General features: G+C 47.8%; 1 protein-coding gene across 1 annotated transcript in view; it reads left to right on the top strand.

Annotated features, from left to right (window-relative positions):
- TAF2 (TATA-box binding protein associated factor 2) overlaps positions 1 to 9829 on the top strand; it is a 328901-nt gene extending 319072 nt beyond the window's left edge. Inside the window, exon 26 of the mRNA XM_075316017.1 lies at positions 8864 to 9829. Within this exon, the coding sequence (XP_075172132.1) occupies positions 8864 to 9129 (266 nt within the window). The 3' untranslated portion in view covers positions 9130 to 9829. The remainder of the gene's footprint in view (positions 1 to 8863) is intronic.
- The last annotated feature ends 11475 nt before the right edge of the window (positions 9830 to 21304 follow it).

Genomic DNA, 21304 nt, shown 5'->3' with positions numbered 1-21304 from the left:
TATAACCTAAAACCAGTGCTATACTGGCACTATCAGGCTGATTCTATACATACCTGAAGTTGTGAGATCGGATGTATAGTTTCTGAAATATAGACAAGTAAAGTTTGTGAAATGCACTGTTATTTCATTGATAGCAGCTACAGAATATCTAATAGGTGGGTCGGGTTTTGCTAGTTATTCCCGCCCCTGTCTGCCTTCCTGTCCTTCCTCTTTCCTGTCTCTGTTATTACAGGGGGAGGAAGGATGGGGGGAAAGGAAGAGCGGGGGAAAGGAAGAATGGACCGGGGGGGAAGGAAGGATGGACCGGGGGAAAGGAAGAACATGCAGGCAGACAGGGGCGGGAATAACCAGCAAAACCCGACCCACTTATTAGATATTCTGTAGCTGCTATCAGTCAAATAACAGTGCATTTCACAAACTTTACTTGTCTGTATTTCAGAAAGTATACATCTGATCTCACAACTAAAGGTATGTATAGAATCAGCATGATAGCGTAGTATAGCACTGGCTTTAGTTCATATATGGAAATCGTGGTGGGTGGTTCTCTTTAACCCCTTCCAACATCCTCCTATATCTGCTCCTCTCACTAGTTGGGTGTGGGTTTAGGGTGCTCTATACACAGTGTTTGTGGATATGTTGTATAGCCAGCATCCTTTGCTAGCAGCTGCTTCGTTTGATGCTGTTTAACTCTTTCAGTGCTAATGTCAATCACTGACAGTGGCATTTTTGTGGCGTGTACATTGGCCCCACCACAATTCAATCTCAGGGTCCCGTCGCCGCCATCTTTGTGCTCCTACAAAGCCTTCCCGGGCTTCACAAGAGATAATCATTTAATATATGAACTTTGATACTGTAGAATTACAGTATATAGAATGCTCAATCACACAATTATTGGGTCAAGTCATCTTAAAAAAAAAACAAACAAAAAAAAACAAAACATTTGAATTGCCTCCATTTTTCCAAGTCAAAGAAATAACATATTTGGTATCGCCACATCCAAAAAATCTGATCTGTCAAAATATAAAATGAATTAAAGGGGTTGTCCGGTCTTAAAGGGAACCGGTCATCAGAAATTTTGCACTAAACCTAAAAGATTCCCCCTCTGCAGCTCTTGGGCGGCTGCATTCTAGCAATGTTCCTGTTGTTCTTATGCCCCCTTTCTGACCAAAATAAATACTTTATAAAGTGGTACCTTTTTATATTCAAATCTTGATAATGGTACACGGGGGCGGGCTCTCTGGTGTCCGTTAGTCGGCCTCCCTGTCGCCTTAGGCCGTCCCCCATCGCGCAATTTCAAAGAGGTGATGTGAGGTAAGCTGGCCAGCGCTTGCGCAGAACGGTGGAGGCGGCGGTGAAAGCGCGAGCATGAGATTATGGGCGGGTACTTGCTGATGAAAATTACAGCGCCGCCCATAATCTCGCGCCTGCGCACACGTCACCAGCGGTCACACTGTGCACATTGCACAGTCCCGCGAGAGTGGCACGGCGCATGCGCGAGACCTCGGGCGCACTGGGCGGCCTCCTGAGGTATGAAATTGCGCGATGGGGACGGCCTAAAGCAGCAGGAGGCAGAATAACGGACACCAGACAGCCCGCCCCCATGTACGATTAACAAGATTTGAATACAAAAAGGTACCACTATAAAGTCTTTATTTTGGTCTAAAAGGGGGCACCAGAACAACAGGAACATTGCTAGAATGCAGCCCAGGAGCTGCAGAGGGGGAATCTTTTATGTTTAGTGCAAAATTTCTGATGACAGGTTCCCTTTAAACTTCAAGTCTGCTGTCAGTAGACTTGTTAGTCCTCATATTACGTGCACTGTGAGGATTCTCCAGCACCACGTGACCTAAACTATGTGATTTGCATACATGTGATCACCTGCAGACTAGACGTGCAGCGTTGCCCAATGCAATGAGCGAGGCCGGATACAGTCTAGTCAGAATGTGGCTGGAAGTATGCATGTTTCATACCTGTGGTCACATGACTGCCCAGCACCAGAGAATCCTCACGGTGCACTCGATGTGAAAATTCACAAGTCTGCAGTCACTGAGCGAGCTTGTACTTTAAGACTGGACAATCCTTTTAACTTTTATGCTAAATGTAAAAAGGAAAAAAAAAAAGAAAAATTAAAATCCCAGAATTGTTGTTTTTTATCTACACTCCTCACCAGTAAAAATGCAATAAAAAGTAATCAAAACATTGTATATACCACAAAATTGAACTGGTGAAAAATTTAGCAGTCACCACACAAAAAAAAGCCTCACACAGCTCCATTGATGGAGAACATTAAAAAAAAAAAAAGTTTCTGCTTTCAGAAATGCCAACACAACCTCCACCCCACCCCCCCAAAAAAATATTTATATATTACTAAATAAAGTTTGGCGCTTATATGGCTATGATTATGGGGAAAATAAAAGAAATTATGGTTCTTAGGGTACTTTCACACTTGCGTTGTTTTCCTTCAGTTGCAATCCGCTGTTTTGGAAAACAGCGGAATCCGTTAACGGATTCCGCTGCTTCCCATAGACTTGTATGGACGACTGATTGCGAGTGATGAACCTGCGTTGCTTCCGCTGGCCGACGCTGCGTTGCTTCCGCCGGGCAGAAGGAACACAGCATGTAATGTTTTTTGAGCAGTGCAATCCATAGGATTTCACTGCGCATGCTCGCTCTGGCTCCATGCACATGTAACCAGGGTACTCATCAGGTTACTAAGCAATGCGCTTTGTTTAGTTACCCGATATTTACCCTGGCTACGGGTGCAAGGAGCCAGCGCTAAGCGGTTTACGCTGGTAACCAAGGTAAATATCGGATAACCAAGCAAAGTGCTTTGCTTAGTTACCCGATATTTACCCTGGCAACGTGTGCAGGGAGCCCGACACTTCCCCGCTCGGCTCCGCCCCCTCCCGCAGTCCGCATGTGTACACACACACACACACACACACACACACACACCTTTCCCCAGCCATGCAGTCCCCGCGGCACTGACGTCCTCAGCGCCATGGCCCTGCTCGGCTCCACCCACCCCGCACTCCGCCCCCTGTCCCCCGCACACATTCTCGGCGGCCGAACGATCAGCTGATCGCCCGGCTGCTGTGAGCGATCAGCTGATCGCCCGGGGACCGGCTGCTGTGAGCGATCAGCTGATCGCCCGGGGACCGGCTGCTGTGAGCGATCAGCTGATCGCCCGGGGACCGGCTGCTGTGAGCGATCAGCTGATCACCCGGGGACCCGCTGCTGTGAGCGATCAGCTGATCACCCGGGGACCGGCTGCTGTGAATGATCAGCTGATCACCCGGCGACCGGCTGCTGTGAGCGATCAGCTGATCACCCGGCGACCGGCTCCTGTGAGCGATAACCTGATCACCCGGCGACCGGCTGCTGTGAGCGATCAGCTGATCGTTCACAATAGTCTGCCGCCGGTAAAACTGTAAAAAAGAAAAAGATTCCGTTGTTTTGTACGATCCGTTGCATCCGTTGTGCCACTAAATGCAGCACATCCGTTGTATCCATCACACAACGCAATGCAACGGATGCCGTTCAACGCAAGTGTGAAACTAGCCTTAGAAGAAATGAAGGAAAAAAATACAAGTGCAGAACTGAAAATTGACAGTGGCGGAAAGGGAAAATAGGGTTGTCTACTAACTAGACAACACCTTTTTAAATGTAATAGTCCCCTTTGTAAAAATGTTGGCGTTGGTTCTCCTGAGACTCATGTGACATTGGCTGATGTTGCCATTGGTTCTCCCAAGGCTCAAGTGACTTCCTGATGTTGGCGTTGGTTCTCCCGAGGCTCACGTGACATTACCTGATGTTGGCGTTGGTTCTCCCCAGGCTCTTGTGACATTGCCTGATGTTGGCGTTGTTTCTCCCGAGGCTCACAGGACATTAGCTGATGTTGGCGTTGGTTCTCCCGAGGCTCATGTGACATTGCCTGATGTTGGCGTTGGTTCTCCCGAGGCTCATGTGACATTGCCTGATGTTGGCGTTGGATCTCCCGAGGCTCACGTGACATTAGGTGCAGATCACATGAGGCATAAACGTCCACAGCGGAGATTGGCAACTAGACTATCACGTCTTCTTGGCTTCAGACAAGCAGAAGTTGTAAGACCGCTGCAGCCAAACCGAAGTTGCTAATGGGTTGCAGCGCTCACGTGGTAAAACAATGACACTGCGACATATTAATGTAGAATATACATAGCTTAGGGTGGTGTTATAATGAGGAGGGGGCAGTTGAGATGGTGTTTTGTTTTGATTTTTCTTTCATTACCTCCCCCCAAAAAATAAAATTTCCAGTGACTAATGAATCTATGCCCCATTCTAAGAACGGTCCTGAGTTTGGCTGCAGAGGGTGACAGATGATTACAGTATTGACCACCGCAGAGATGAATCGCGGTGCGTGCTGAATTATGTCATAGAAACACAGGGCTGACTGCATAAATTCACGTCTGCCAGCTCCGCGCTACAGCTACCAGCAGCGTGATGAATATCATATGTTCGGAAAATAAAATGACTCATCAGAGCTCGGGCCATCTGGTTTATTAGCTTACGTTTAATGTTTTAACGGGAACCAACATATACATTTCATTAAAAAGTCAGCGCCGTAGATCATTAAACCCTCACGGCCCTTGAGGAGCAGTCGGTGTGTACAGAACAAGTCCTCTAGTTCGGCATCCAATACTCCAGAGATTGTGAGATTATAGAACCAGAAGCAACGGCACAAACGGGTTTGCTCATATTTGGCTTATATATGTATATATTCTGACCAGGGCTGTGGAGTCAGAGTCGGTGCTCATTTTGGTAGAGTCGGTATAAAATGGACCGACTCTGACTCCTAAAAATATAAAATAAATTTGGGACAGTGGTGCAATACAGAATGTGCTGAATATTTTTTCATAGGAATTTGGGAAAGTTATGAAATGTCCTACAAATGGCTATTCTATTCTTGATGTAAGGCTGCCCGGATTGCACTTAGACAACCCACGTGTGCCGTGATTCACGGCACACGCAGGGACATGTGTGTGTTTTACACGCCAGTGAAAAACGTCTGTGTTTTTCACTGACGTGTGAAACGGGCCTTTGGGAGTGGAAGAACTTGCTATTTTTCCTGTCCCAAAGAGGAGGTTTAATCGCAGATGGCATTTCTGCTTCAATGAAACAGAGAGAGACACAGCCATTGGAAAATAAAATTCTTCTGGCAGCTGTTTGTGGACCCAAGTCATTGTATACTGCTCGATGATCAACAGCTTACTAAAGGAAAATAAGCTCTGACTGAGGTAGCAGTTAGGATGAGTGGCTACAGGACTGTCAAGAGCAAGACTTGGGTCCTGACAGTGCTACTGCTGCCATATCTTCAGCCTCATCAGATGAGCTTAATTTTGACAAGTATTTGGATGACATGGAGCAGACAAAGCGTTGCCGCAAGGAAAAAGATTTCACTCCGTCTCCTATAGCAGCAGATTGACCAGATTTCAGCAAAATTTTTCACTTGCTCTCAAAGAAATAGAAAAATTCAACCGTTCATCAAAACTGACTGTGCATGAGGCCATTCCTTTATACCCAGAAATTGTTAGAGATGTTACCCATGTGGTTACGGCTTTGCCTCCAACCCAAGTTAGTGTAGAGAGGTTGTTCTCTAGCCTTAAAATTATTAATTCAGATTTGAGGTCATCTATGAAGGAGGATCTGATGGAGGCAATTCTATTTCTTACAACAAATTCATAGACTGCACAAATGTTATTTAGTATGTTTTTGTTGAAAACTGTTTTTTTGCCACTTATATAGTGTATTACATAGTGTTATATATACTCTATATTACATAGTGTATTATATATTTACAATTTATTACAGTTTTTTGTGTTCTAAAGTTGTATTCCAATAAATATATTTTATGTTCTATCTAAATATCTTGATTATTGTATCATAAAAATAATTTTATGATACAATAATCAAGATATTTAGAACATAAAATGTCTGATGTTCACATTGTACTACAATACATTTTTCACTTAAATATAAGCAATATATGTGGGAGTCGGTGCAAGGGAGATTGAGGAGTCGAAGTCGCAGGTTTGGCTCACCGACTCCACAGCCCTGATTCTGACACCCCATATAAACATTGGAAAATATTTTTTTTTAGGGACAAAGCTTCTGACATACATTACAGACCAAAGGTTTGGACACACCTTCTCATTCAAAGAGTTTTTTTTATTTTCATGACTCTGAAAATTGTAGATTCACATTGAAGGCATCAAAACTATGGATTAACACATGTGGAATGAAATACTTAACAAAAAAGTGTGAAACAACTGAAAATATGTCTTATATTCTAGGTTCTTCAAAGTATCCCCCTTTTGCTTTCATTACTGCTTTGCACACTCTTGGCATTCTCTTGATGAGCTTCAAGAGGTAGTCACCGGAAATGGTTTTCCAACAGTCTTGAAGGAGTTCCCAGAGATGCTTAGCACTTGTTGGCCCTTTTGCCTTCACTCTGCGGTCCAGCTCACCCCAAACCATCTTGATTGGGTTCAGGTCTGGTGACTGTGGAGGCCAGGTCATCTGGCGTAGCACCCCATCACTCTCCTTCTTAGTCAAATAGCCCTTACACAGCCTGGAGGTGTGTTTGGGGTCATTGTCCTGTTGAAAAATAAATGATGGTCCAACTAAACGCAAACCGGATGGAATAGCACGCCGCTGCAAGATGCTGTGGTAGCCATGCTGGTCCAGTATGCCTTCAATGTTGAATAAATCCCCAACAGTGTCACCAGCAAAGCCCCCCACACCATCACACCTTCTCCATGCTTCACGGTGGGAACCAGCCATGTAGAGTCCATCCGATCACCTTTTCTGCGTCGCACAAAGACACGGTGGTTGGATCCAAAGATCTCAAATTTGGACTCATAAGACCAAAGCACAGATTTCCACTGGTCTAATGTCCATTCCTTGTGTTCTTTAGCCCAAACAAGTCTTTTCTTCTTGTTGCCTGTCCTTAGCAGGGGTTTCCTAGTAGCTATTTTACCATGAAGGCCTGCTGCACAAAGTCTCCTTCTAACAGTTGTTCTAGAGATGTGTCTGCTGCTAGAACTCTGTGTGGCATTGTCCTGGTCTCTAATCTGAGCTGCTGTTAACCTGCGATTTCTGAGGCTTGTGACTTGCATAAACTTCTCCTCTGCAGCAGAGGTGACTCTTGGTCTTCCTTTCCTGGGGCGGTCCTCATGTGAGTCAGTTTCTTTGTAGCGTTTGATGGTTTTTGCCACTGCACTTGGGGACACTTTCAAAGTTTTCCCAATTTTTCGGACTGACGGACCTCATTTTTTAAAGTAATGATGGCCACTCGTTTTTCTTAGCTGCTTTTTTCTTGCCATAATACAAATTCTAACAGTCTATTCAGTAGGACTATCAGCTGTGTATCCACCAGACTTCTGCACAAAACAACTGATGGTCCCAACCCCATTTATAAGGCAAGAAATCCCACTTATTAAACCTGACAGGGCACACCTGTGAAGTGAAAACCATTTCCGGTGACTACCTCTTGAAGCTCATCAAGCGAATGCCAAGAGTGTGCAAAGCAGTAATCAAAGGAAAAGGTGGCTACTTTGAAGAACCTAGAATATAAGACATATTTTCAGTTGTTTCACACTCTTTTGTTAAGTATTTCATTCCACATGTGCTAATTCATAGTTTTAATGCCTTCAATGTGAATCTATAATTTTCAGAGTCATCAAAATAAAGAAAACTCTGAGAATGAGAAGGTGTGTCCAAACTTTTCGTCTGTACTGTATATCTTATCTGTCAATGGGTTTTTGATATGTAATTTGACAGCAGTATGATTTGGGGACTGAGACCCTGATTCCAACGATGTATCACTTATTAGTCTGTTCCAATAATATCAGTGTTTTATCACCAGGAGATTATGACTGCAAGACTAGGTGTCTTGTGCCTCCTGGTCCATCTACGCCCCCACCACTGATTAGTAACTTTATGACTATGCACAGTGTACACAGAAAGCTGCTAATTAGTGGGCGGGTTATACAGCGCTCAGCAATCTGAGCTCTGCTAGATCTGCAGCAAATAAAACATTGATTTTATCAAAATGACAGGAAAGCAGACTAGTAAGTGACACATCGCTGTAAACAGACTCCCGGCCCCTACATCATGCTACTGTCAGATTATATAGCAAAAAATCTGCTGACAGATTCTATTTAAACAGAGGCTGTGCCAAATGTGTATAATAACATACAATTAAGAGATGTCATGAAAAACCCATGAAAATCTTATGACCTATATGATTCTTATGCAGTGGTATGTGTGACCCATAATCCTGTAACACCCTGTTTATGGACTCCATAGGATAAAATTATGTAGTCTACTAAACTATTCGGTACCTTTTGGGAAGGGGGTATACTGATTTACCAGACGGAGGCAAGAAGGCGGCTTTTTTGGTTTCCGTCTAACGGAGACCCATGAGAACATTTACTGTGTAGAGGCGGCACAGTGGCTCAAAGGTTAGCACTGGCCGGCGGCCCAGGGGCTAGCACTGGCCGGCGGCCCAGGGGCTAGCACTGGCCGGCGGCCCAGGGGCTAGCTCTGCCCGGCGGCTCAGGGGCTAGCACTGCAGTCTTGCAGTGCTGGGGCCTGGGTTCAAATCCCACCAAGGACAACATCTGCAGGACTTTGTATGTTCTCCCTGTGTTCGCGTATGTTTCCTCCGGTTCTCCGGTTTCCTCCCACAGTGGTAGGGGATTTAGATTGTGAGCCCCAATGGGGACAGTGATGAGCGTGTCTGCTGCCAAATATGATAGCGGTATATGTGAGATCACAATAATCCTTATCACAGTACTCCTTTTTCTTCTTGTTTCAACAGGCAAGGAACAATCTTCCTTAGACTTGCACATGATGTCCATACCACAGACACCATTATCATCTTTTATCAAAGAGTCCAGCTCGTCCAAGCACAGTGACCACCACCACCATCATCACCACGACCACAAGAAAAAGAAGAAGAAGCACAAACACAAGCATAAACACAAACACAAGCATGAGAGCAAAGAAAAGGAGCGGGACGCCATGCCCTTCACCAACAGCCCCGCCAGCGGCCGCTCCATCCGTTCTCCTTCGCTCTCCGAGTGATCTCGCTGCCACTTCTATGACAGATGGCCAAAATAATGCTGCAACGAGATAAATGCTCTACCAATGTAGATATGGTTGCAGTCAATGGTTTGTTGAAGGCGTCAATCTGGACATAGTTTTTATTTTTGAGTAGGTTAGACTTTTGGTCTCACAGTTTGAGGGTATTTTGTATAAGAACACAGAGCCACTCTCTGCAGTAATTTTCGATAAAAAGGGCTACATGGGTTTTCCAGCTTTTTAAGAGAACGTCTGCAACAAAAAAAAACAGTCTTGACTTGTCAGAGCTAGTTGGGGCCGTCTTTAACCTTTGTAACGACACGATGCCTATTAAATTTTTTTTTTTTAAGAAAACAATGTCTAAGCTTTCGTTACCACTAACTTTTTACAAGCCGGGTCAAGAAGGGCCACTTGTCTGCGAGAGGCAGGCAGAGAGGCTTCCTTTCTCATGTAGTGTTATATTACTGGAAAGGAAAATAAAGCAGTATTACTAGAAAACCGACAGCCGCAGGAACAGTCGAGAGGGTGGGAATGTTAATGGAAAACCAGCTACTAACTATGTGTTAGTTTTATCAGTGTATTGGGGTATGTGCACATTTGTGGTCCTCGATAACTGAGCAATTGTTTTTCTTACCTCTGTTAATTTTTGGATCTGAACTTAAAAAGACAGATTTCAAAAGATCGGATTGACTTTTATGGAGATAGCTTTCTTTCATATAGGTGCTGGTCAATTTGTTGACGCGTATGTCTTTTGATATCTCGATCTCCCTCTCTCGATCTCTCTCTCTCTCTCTCTCTCTCCCTCCCTCCCTCCCTCTCTCGATCTCCCTCCCTCCCTCCCTCTCTCGATCTCTCTCTCTCCCTCCCTCCCTCTCTCGATCTCTCTCCCTCCCTCCCTCTCTCGATCTCCCTCCCTCCCTCTCTCGATCTCTCCCTCCCTCCCTCTCTCGATCTCTCCCTCCCTCCCTCTCTCGATCTCTCCCTCCCTCCCTCTCTCGATCTCTCTCTCCCTCCCTCTCTCGATCCCTCTCCCTCCCTCTCTCGATCCCTCTCCCTCCCTCTCTCGATCCCTCTCCCTCCCTCTCTCGATCTCTCTCACTCCCTCTCCTCGATCTCCCTCCCCCTCTCCTCGAGCTCCCTCCCCCTCTCCTCGAGCTCCCTCCCCCTCGCCTCGAGCTCCCTCTCCTCGAGCTCCCTCCCCCTCTCCTCAAGCTCCCTCCCCCTCTCCTCAAGCTCCCTCCCCCTCTCCTCGAGCTCCCTCTCCTCGAGCTCCCTCCCCCTCTCCTCGATCTCCCTCCCCCTCTCCTCGATCTCCCTCCCCCCTCTCCTCGATCTCCCTCTCTCGATCTCCCTCTCTCGATCTTTCTCTCTCGATCTTTCTCTCTCGATCTCCCTCTTGATCTTTCTCTCTCGATCTCCCTCTCTCGATCTCTTGAAATTTACGTACACAATCTTAACACACATCTGCAGGTTTTCTTCGGCGCTCTATTGGGAGACCCAGACGATTGGGGTGTATAGCACTGCCTCCGGAGGCCACACAAAGCAATTACACTAAAAAGTGTAAGGCCCCTCCCCTTCTGGCTATACACCCCCAGTGGGATCACTGGCTCACCAGTTTTCGGCTTTGTGCGAAGGAGGTCAGACATCCACGCATAGCTCCACTGTTTGTAGTCAGCAGTAGCTGCTGGCTATATCGGATGGAAGAAAAGAGGGCCCATATGGGGCCCCCAGCATGCTCCCTTCTCACCCGCGGTGGTGCTTGTAAGGTTGAGGTACCTATTGCTGGTACAGAGGCTGGAGCCCACATGCTGTTTTCCTTCCACATCCCCTTAGGGCTCTGTGGAAGTGGGATCTTACCGGCCTCCAAGCCCTGAGGCCGGGCTCCATCCACAGACCCATAGAACCTGCTGGATTGGGAGCGGGAGTGCCGTTCAGGGACAAGGCCCTGCAACTTTCAGGTACTCTGTGTCCCCGGCAGGCACGGACACTCTCAGGGCTTGCTGAGCGTTGTAGTGCGCCGGGGACAGTGGCGCTGTACGCTGGGGGTTAGGTCACTGCAGCTTTGCTGAGTGACGTTTTGTGTTGGGAACTACTGCGCCGACCGCTCCTGGAGCGGCGGCGCAGCTGCGACTTGTGGTGCGCCGGGGGCTTTGCGCCGACCGCGCTTTTACGGCGGCGGCGCTTTTAACTTTAGCCCCCGGCTTCTGCGGCCTAGCGCCGCTTCGTTCCCGCCCCCACCCTGTCAATCAGGGTAGGGGAGAGACGCTGCTCAATGGCAGCGCCGAGGGCTGGAGCCTTATTTACATGCTCCAGCCCTCTCACTAGGCACAAGGGGAAGCAGACTTCCCGCTCTTCGTCGGTGTACGCCCAGGGCCCGCCCCCCCTCTCCACAAGGACGCCGGCAGCCATTACACATGCGATCTGGCTGGGGAGAGGCAGCAGGCTCTGGGAGACCCAGACTAGAGGGATTTCTGGCGACCACACACCGCTCCTAAGCGGGCGGTAAGCTGCACAGTAGTGCTGGCCCCACTAGTGCCTCAGTGATATATTAGTGTACTTTTTTCTTGGTACCATATATATATATATAGTTGCACTGTAAGGTCGCTTCTTGGCTGGACACCCTGTACTGCTCTGAGGAAGCAGCAACATGTCATCCGCAAAACGCAAGGCTGCCAAGGCACGGGCTGTGTACACTGTTTGTACTGCATGTGGGGCTGATCTACCGGCAGGCTCCAATGATCCACATTGTGTGCAATGTTCAGTCCCAGTGGCACTTCGTCAGCCAGAGCCTATGGTGGTGGTAGCCCAGGCAGAGACGCCTGTGAACCCTGCCCCGGTGACGGGGACAGACTTTGCAGTGTTTGCTGATAAAATGTCTGAGGCTATGACAAAAATCCTGGAGACCTTGCAGGCCAGGCCAGTTCCCCAGACCATGGACACTGCTGTGGCTATGCTATCTGGTCCCCCTCAGTTGGAACTAGTCCGTACTTCGAGGGGGTCTCAAGCATCACAAGCTGAAGTCTCTGACTCAGATGACAGTCCCAGGCAGCCTAAGCGAGCTCGCTGGGAAAGACCCTCGACGTCATCACACTGCTCAGGGTCTCAGCGAGAAGAATCTCTCTGTGATGAGACTGAGGACGGTGACCAGGATTCTAATCCTGAGGGCCCTCTCAATCTGGATGCCCCTGATGGTGACGCCATGGTTAATGACCTTATATCGGCAATTAATAGGCTGTTGGATATTTCTCCCCCAGCCCCCTCTGCAGAGGAGGCAGCTGCACAGCAGGAGAAGTTCCATTTCCTGTATCCCAAGCGTAAATTAAGTGCTTTTTTGGACCACTCTGACTTCAGAGAATCAATCCAGAAGCACGACGCTCATCCAGACAAGCGTTTCTCTAAGCGTTCTAAGGATACCCGTTATCCTTTTCCCGCTGAAGTGGCCAAACGCTGGACCCAGTGCCCAAAGGTGGATCCCCCAATTTCCAAGCTTGCGGCTAGATCCATAGTCGCAGTAGAGGATGGGGCTTCACTTAAAGATGCCAACGACAGACAGATGGACCTTTGGTTGAAATCTGTCTATGAAGCTATCGGCGCGTCCTTTGCTCCAGCATTCGTGGCCGTGTGGGCACTACAAGCTATTTCAGCTGGTTTAGCACAGGTGGATGCTATCATGCATCCAGCAGTGCCGCAGGTGGCGTCCCTAACCTCGCAAATGTCTGCGTTTGCGACCTATGCTATCAATGCTGTCCTAGAATCTACGAGCCGTACCTCTATGGCGGCCGCCAATTCTGTGGTTTTGCGCAGAGCCTTATGGTTAAAGGACTGGAAAGCAGATGCTGGTTCTAAAAAATGCTTAACCAGCTTGCCATTATCTAGGGACAGACTGTTTGGTGAGCCATTGGCTGAAATCATAAAACAGTCCAAGGGTAAGGACTCTTCCTTGCCACAGCCCAGAGCAAGTAAACCTCAACAGAAAAAGTGGCAGTCGAGGTTTCGGTCCTTTCGAGGCTCGGGCAAGCCCCAATTCTCCTCGTCCAAAGGGACTCAGAAAGGACAAGGGAGCTCAGATTCCTGGCGGGCTCACTCACGCCCCAGGAAAGCAAATGGAGGAACCGCTTCCAAGGCGGCTACCTCATGACTTTCGGCCTCCTCCCTCCGCATCCTCGGTCGGTGGCAGGCTCTCCCGCTTTTGCGACATTTGGCTGTCACAGGTCAAAGACCGGTGGGTAACAGACATTTTGTCTCGCGGGTACAGAATCGAGTTCAGTTCTCGGCCTCCACTTCGGTTCTTCAGAACCTCCCCACACCCCAACCGAGCAGATGCCCTGCTGCAGGCGGTGGACTCTCTAAGAGCAGAAGGAGTCGTGATCCCTGTCCCCCCTCTGGAACGGGGGCGAGGATTTTACTCCAATCTCTTTGTGGTTCCAAAAAAGGACGGCTCCTTCCGTCCTGTTCTGGACCTAAAACTGCTCAACAAGCATGTGGACGCCAGGCGGTTCCGGATGGAATCCCTCCGCTCAGTCATTGCCTCAATGTCCCAAGGAGATTTCCTAGCATCAATAGACATCAAAGATGCTTATCTCCACGTGCCGATTGCTACGGAGCACCAACGCTTTCTGCGCTTCGTGATAGGAGACGAACATCTTCAGTTCGTGGCTCTGCCATTTGGTCTGGCGACAGCCCCCCGGGTGTTCACCAAGATCATGGCAGCAGTGGTAGCAGTCTTGCACTCTCACGGACACTCTGTGATCCCTTACTTGGACGATCTACTGGTCAAGGCACCCTCTCAGGAGGCATGCCAACTCAGCCTGAATTTTGCACTGGAGACTCTCCAGGTGTTCGGGTGGATCATCAACTTCCCAAAGTCAAATCTGTCACCGACCCAATCACTAACGTATCTTGGCATGGAGTTTCATACTCTCTCAGCGATAGTGAAGCTTCCGCTGAGCAAGCAGCGGTCACTACAGACAGGGGTGCAGGCTCTCCTTCAAGGTCAGTCGCACTCCTTAAGACGCCTCATGCACTTCCTCGGGAAGATGGTGGCGGCAATAGAGGCGGTTCCGTTTGCGCAGTTTCATCTGCGTCCACTTCAATGGGACATTCTCCGCCAATGGGACGGGAAGTCGACATCCCTGGACAGGAAAGTCTCCCTTTCCCAGACGGCCAAGGACTCTCTGCAGTGGTGGCTTCTTCCCACCTCATTATCACAGGGAAAGTCCTTCCTACCTCCATCCTGGGCGGTGGTCACGACAGACGCGAGTCTGTCAGGGTGGGGAGCAGTGTTTCTCCACCACAGGGCTCAGGGTACGTGGACTCAGCAGGAGTCCAGCCTTCAGATCAATGTTCTGGAAATCAGAGCAGTGTATCTTGCCCTACTAGCCTTCCAGCAGTGGCTGGAAGGGAAGCAGATCCGAATTCAATCGGACAACTCCACAGCGGTGGCATACATCAATCACCAAGGAGGGACTCGCAGTCGGCAAGCCTTCCAGGAAGTCCGGCGGATCCTGATGTGGGTGGAAGCCACAGCCTCCACCATATCCGCAGTTCACATCCCCGGCGTAGAAAACTGGGAAGCAGACTTCCTCAGTCGCCAGGGCATGGACGCAGGGGAATGGTCCCTTCACCCGGACGTGTTTCAGGAAATCTGTCGCCGATGGGGAAGGCCGGACGTCGACCTAATGGCGTCCCGGCACAACAACAAGGTCCCAACATTCATGGCACGGTCTCGCGATCAAAGAGCTCTAGCAGCAGACGCCCTAGTGCAAGATTGGTCGCAGTTCCGGCTCCCTTATGTGTTTCCACCTCTGGCACTCCTGCCCAGAGTGCTACGCAAGATCAGATCCGACTGCAGCCGCGTCATACTCGTCGCTCCAGACTGGCCGAGGAGGGCGTGGTATCCGGATCTGTGGCATCTCACGGTCGGCCAACCGTGGGCACTACCAGACCGACCAGACTTACTGTCCCAAGGGCCGTTTTTCCATCGGAATTCTGCGGCCCTGAACCTGACTGCGTGGCCATTGAGTCCTGGATCCTAGCGTCTTCAGGCTTATCCCAAGGGGTCGTTGCCACCATGAGACAGGCTAGGAAGCCCACGTCTGCTAAGATCTACCACAGAACGTGGAGGATATTCTTATCCTGGTGCTCTGCTCAGAGAGTGTCCCCCTGGCCATTTGCATTACCTACCCTTCTTTCTTTCCTCCAATCTGGGTTAGAAAAAGGTTTATCGCTCGGCTCCCTTAAAGGGCAAGTCTCGGCGCTATCCGTCTTTTTTCAGAAGCGTCTAGCACGACTCTCTAAGGTGCGCACGTTCCTACAGGGGTTTGCCATATAGTTCCCCCGTACAAGCGGCCGTTAGATCCATGGGATCTGAACAGGGTACTAGTTGCCCTCCAGAAGCCGCCCTTCGAGCCTCTGAAGGAGGTTTCACTTTCTAGACTATCACAGAAAGTGGCTTTTCTGGTAGCGATCACATCTCTTCGGAGAGTGTCTGAGCTAGCAGCGTTGTCTTCCAAGGCTCCCTTCCTGGTCTTCCACCAGGACAAGGTAGTGCTGCGCCCCATTCAGGAGTTTCTCCCGAAGGTGGTATCCTCTTTTCATCTTAATCAGGATATCTTTTTGCCTTCGTTTTGTCCTCATGCAGTTCATCGGTATGAGAAGGATTTACATTTGTTAGATCTGGTGAGAGCACTCAGAATCTACATTTCCCGCACAGCGCCCCTGCGCCGTTCGGATGCACTTTTTGTCCTTGTCGCTGGTAAGCGCAAGGGGTCGCAGGCTTCTAAGGCCACCCTGGCTCGATGGATCAAAGAACCAATTCTTGAAGCCTACCGTTCTGCGGGGCTTCAGGTTCCATCAGGGCTAAAGGCCCATTCTACCAGAGCCGTGGGTGCGTCCTGGGCATTGCGACACCAGGCTACGGCTCAACAGGTGTGCCAGGCGGCTACCTGGTCGAGTCTGCACACTTTCACCAAACATTATCAGGTGCATACCTATGCTTCGGCGGACGCCAGCCTAGGTAGAAGAGTCCTGCAGGCGGCAGTTGCCTCCCCGTAGGGGAGGGCTGTCTTGCAGCTCTAACATGAGGTATTTCTTTACCCACCCAGGGACAGCTTTTGGACGTCCCAATCGTCTGGGTCTCCCAATAGAGCGCCGAAGAAGAAGGGAATTTTGTTACTTACCGTAAATTCCTTTTCTTCTAGCTCTTATTGGGAGACCCAGCACCCGCCCTGTTGTCCTTCGGGATTTTTGGTTTGTTTGCGGGTACACATGTTGTTCATGTTGAACGGTTTTCAGTTCTCCGATGTTATTCGGAGTGAATTTGTTTAAACCAGTTATTGGCTTTCCTCCTTCTTGCTTTTGCACTAAAACTGGTGAGCCAGTGATCCCACTGGGGGTGTATAGCCAGAAGGGGAGGGGCCTTACACTTTTTAGTGTAATTGCTTTGTGTGGCCTCCGGAGGCAGTGCTATACACCCCAATCGTCTGGGTCTCCCAATAAGAGCTAGAAGAAAAGGAATTTACGGTAAGTAACAAAATTCCCTTCTTTCTCACTATCTGACATGAATTCAGAATAAACCTTTCCCGCTTTCAGTCAATTAGGAACCAAAATTATTTATATTTGCGAAATGTCAGAATACTGAGAGAGCGAGAGAATGGTTTAAGACCTTTTTATTAATTTCTGCAAAGTCAAAAGTTTCCCTCCATTTATTAGTATTTGGTACCATTGCCCTTACACTGTATGACTTGGGTGAAACATTTTGAATCTCCTTCCACAAGCTTCTCACAATAGTTGGTGGGAATTTGGGCCCATTACCCCTGACAGAACTGGTGTAACTGAGCCATGTTTGTAGGTCGCCGCTCGCACCGGCCTTTTCAGCTTTGCCCTTAAATTTACAATAGGGTTGAGATCAGGGCTTTGTGATGGCCACTCCAAAACATCGACTTTGTTATCCTTAAGCCACTTTGTAACCAGTTTGGCAGTATGCTTAAGGGCCATTGTCCATTTGGAAGACCATTTCCGCCCACGCTTTAAGTTCCTGTCTGATGTCTTGAGATGTTGCTTCAGTATTGCCACATAATCTTCTTTCCTCATGATGCCATCTATTTTGTGAAGTGCACCAGTCCCTCCTGCAGTAAAACAGCCCCACAACATGACGCTGCCATCACCGTGTTTCACAGTTGGGATGGTGTTCTTAGGCTTCAAAGCTTCTTCCTTTTTTCTCCAAACGTAATGATGGTCGTTATGGCCAAACAGTTCAATTTTAGTTTCGTCAGACCACAGGACATATCTCCAAAAATGAAGGTCTTTGTTCCTGTGTGCATTTGCAAACATTAATCTAACTTTTGGAGTAATGGCTTCTTCCTAGCAAAGTGGCCTTTCAGCCCATGTTGATACAGTACTTGTTTCACTGTGGATAATAACACAATCTTACCAGCTTCCTCCAGCATCTTCACAAGGTCTTTAGCTTTTGTTCTTGGGTTTATATGTACATGTCTGACCAAAGCACGATCATCTCTGGTACACAGAACCCATCTCCTTCCTGAGCAGTATGATGGCTGGACATTCTCATCTTGTATGTATAATTGTTGTACAGATGAACAAGGCACCTTCAGGTATCTGGAAATTGCACCCAAGGATGAAATAGACTTGTGCAAGTCCACAATTCTGTTCCTGAGATCTAGGCTGTTTTCTTTTGCCTTTTCCATGGTGCAACACAAAGAATCAGTGTGTTTCAGGTGCATTAAAATACATCCACAGGTGTGTCTCTAATTAACTCAGATGTTGCCAATAAACCTTTCAGAAACTTCCAAAGACATGGCATCATCATATGGGCTGTCTCATATTGTTTAAAGGCAGAGTACTCTAAGTGTGTGTAAACTATTGACTTTGCAGAAAGTAATAAAAATGCCGTAAAAACATTCTCTCTCTCATTATTCTGACATTTAGCAAATATAAATAATTTTTGTTCCTAATTGACTTAAAATGGGAAAAGGTTTATTTTTCTTTCATGTCAAATAGTGAGAAAAACCTGCAGATGTGTCTGTATAGAGAGCGGAGAGAAAAACCTGCAGATGTGTCTGTATAGAGAGCGGATAGAAAAACCTGCAGATGTGTCTGTATAGAGAGCGGAGAGAAAAACCTGCAGATGTGTCTGTATAGAGAGCGGAGAGAAAAACCTGCAGATGTGTCTGTATAGAGAGCGGAGAGAAAAACCTGCAGATGTGTCTGTATAGATAGTGTATATAAACTGGTTTCAACTGTGTATATACCGAACATTAAATAGTCACACCAAGAAGGAAAAGTTATGGAAATTACATCATGGATAGGCATGTTAGTGATACAGAAATGATGAAAAAATAGAAGCAACATTTTAAAAACATCTTAATTATTCAATATCAAGTATCAGCACCAGATTCAGAAATCCCGGACTTACAGCCTTGACTGCCATCAACGAGTTTATTATTGATTGTCTGAGGAATGGTCTGGACACACAAATCATCAAGATCCTCTGCTGGCATCTCCATTTGCAAATGTCGACTGATGATGTCCAGTATGTGCTAGATGGGAGACAAGTCTGGAGAAGCTGCAGGCCATGGTAGCATGTTTAGACCACACAGGCTGCTCACCATATTATTATTAGCTTTTATTTTTAAAGCACTATAAATTCTAGGGTGTTGTACATGTAAAAAGGAGTACATGCATATAACATGTAAGACAAGACAAGTAAGACAGACTGGTACAAAGGGGAGAAGACCTCGATGTTGCCTCTGGAGGCTTACAGGGTAAGGAGGAAGGAGACTTTAGGTCGAGGGGTTGCCGCAGCTCCAGTGATGGTTAGGTGGCAGTGTGGTTATTGCAGCCTGTAATTTCTGAAGAGATGAGCTTTCAGGTTGTATCTGATGGTTCCAAATGTGTGCGATGATTGGACATGTTGGGGCACTGAATTCCAAAGTATGGGGGATAATCAGGAAAAATCTTGGAGGCGATTGAATGAGAAAACTATGAGTTTGGAGGAGAGAAGGAGTTCTTGGAAGGACTGGAGATTACATGTGGGGAAGATATCAGATGATTAGTTTGGAGATGTACTGAGGAGAAAGATTATGGACGGCCTTGTAAGCGATGCTAGTAGTTAAAACTGGATTCACTTGGGGATTGTAAACCATTGAAGGGATTTGCAGAGGGTAGAGGTGGATTAATAAGGCAGCAAAGTTAAGGATAGACTGGAAGTATGCAACCCTGTTATTCCAGAGGCCACAAGAGGATATTGCAGTAGTTGAGGTGGAGATAAGGCGAGCATATACTAACATTTTAATGGATTTGGGTTGAACAAACGATGAATTCTGGATATTGTTCTACATTGGAGGTGGTAAGGGCTAGGTGTCCTAAACGACACAGTGGAGTTGAGGCAGGGGACACAAAGAAGCACAAGCAACATTCGGCCTTGTGTCATGATGAAAAATAGCTCCTGGGACACTGGAGAAACGGCTTTACCTCTAGTTCCATGATCAAATCAATATAATGCTGAGCTGTTAATGTACCGTGAATGAAGACTGGAGGGTTCCGGTTATCGTACACTATTCCACCCAAAAATGTAATCCTGAGAGTAAGACCGGTGTGACTTTTTCTTGTGAAGGCCTCTTCATGGCGTTGCCCACATCGTCTCGGCATATGTGAAGCATAGTGATCAATTCTGTGCTGCAAGTGAAATTAGACTTCACATACCAAGCTTAAGATGTCAAGCTGTGTGTATTTGGCACCCCTGCGGCTCCAGTCACCACAGAGTATCGCACCTTAATTAAGATGCGGTATTCGCCTCCGGTAAGAGGTGGTTAATCACCGGTGTTCCACATTCACACTTTACATACAGCTTAGGAGCCTTCTCACTGGGGAGCTGGACTAGGGTAGGCAGGGGGTTGGCCATCACGAAGCATGGAAATTTCCCGGTCACTAGGACAATCACCTGGGGGGCGGGTTCACTTTGGGTAGAAGTAGGAGCAAGTTTACACAATCCTTAGTCAGTCTTCCCGGGACATCAGTTCTGTGGACACGACACCACCACCACCATCTTCTTCTTCTTCTTTCATGGGGCCTAGGCTTGGAGCGGAACACTCAGCTCGGGTTCCTCACTGCTAGAGGGGCAACTCTCACCACGGACCCTTTTCAAACACCGTTGGCTTCTTCCAACTTTTCCGAGGTCGACAGGGCCCATCACAGCGGTGACCAGTGCTTTTGCGGCAGCAACCGGGCTTCTTAAAGAACTGTGAGTAAAAACACCTGGAACCGCAGCAGCTGACTCGGACTCTTATTGCCGGCACATCAGCGCCGACACTACTCCCCTCATCATCCTCCCCGGGGCTCGCTCCACCTGTGGGGAGCAATACCATCCTGGCTGCCATTCCATCTGCCCCAGAGGACGGCAACCACAGCGGCGGCTTATTCCCTGGCCGCGTACCACAGGTGGCGTCACGACATTCCTAACCTCCACCTCATCATTCCCCTTTTTCATTGTGGGCACCTCAGGGCACGAAACCGGACACCAGGGCCACCCCATGACATTCCCGGACCCGACATCACCAGGCCCGGCGATGAGTGAATGTTAAACCCTTGCCCCCTGGGTTCTACATCTACATAAGCCATCAGAAGGAGTTTGTTCGGCATTAGGCTACGCGCCAGATGTCCGCCCACAGGTTCTATGGATCTTGTGTGTTGTGCCACCACTTTCGAAAGCTATCACAGTGCAGACCAAGATGCCAATTAAGATTGGAATGGCAGAAGAACATCATTAAGACTTTTTTTTTTTACTTTTCAGAATAATATGCTTCCAACATTGTGTGTTCAGTCTCCGAAAAACCATTTTCAGGTCTCTAGTTCACAAAGCAAGATCCATAAATGCAGTGTTGTGTGACTTTGTGGATTTGTCCGGTTCAGCCACATAGGAGTCCCAGACCTCAACCTCATCAAAATAGTTTTGAGATAAACTAGTAAAGAACTTGTGAGCCATACCTTCTTTTCCAGCATCCGTGTCTGACCTCACAAATGCTCCTCTTGATGAATAGACCATAATTTCCACTGATCCCTCTAAAATCTTGGAGAAAACCTTACCAGAAGAGCGGAAGCTATTATATCTGCAAAGGGACCAAATCCATATTAGTTGCTATGGATTTAGAATGGGAGATCA

The sequence above is a fragment of the Anomaloglossus baeobatrachus genome, chromosome 6, assembly GCF_048569485.1.
Source record: "Anomaloglossus baeobatrachus isolate aAnoBae1 chromosome 6, aAnoBae1.hap1, whole genome shotgun sequence".
Taxonomy (NCBI): domain Eukaryota; kingdom Metazoa; phylum Chordata; class Amphibia; order Anura; family Aromobatidae; genus Anomaloglossus; species Anomaloglossus baeobatrachus.
Note: the sequence above shows the minus strand (reverse complement) of the source record. Positions and strands in the feature narration are given on the sequence as shown.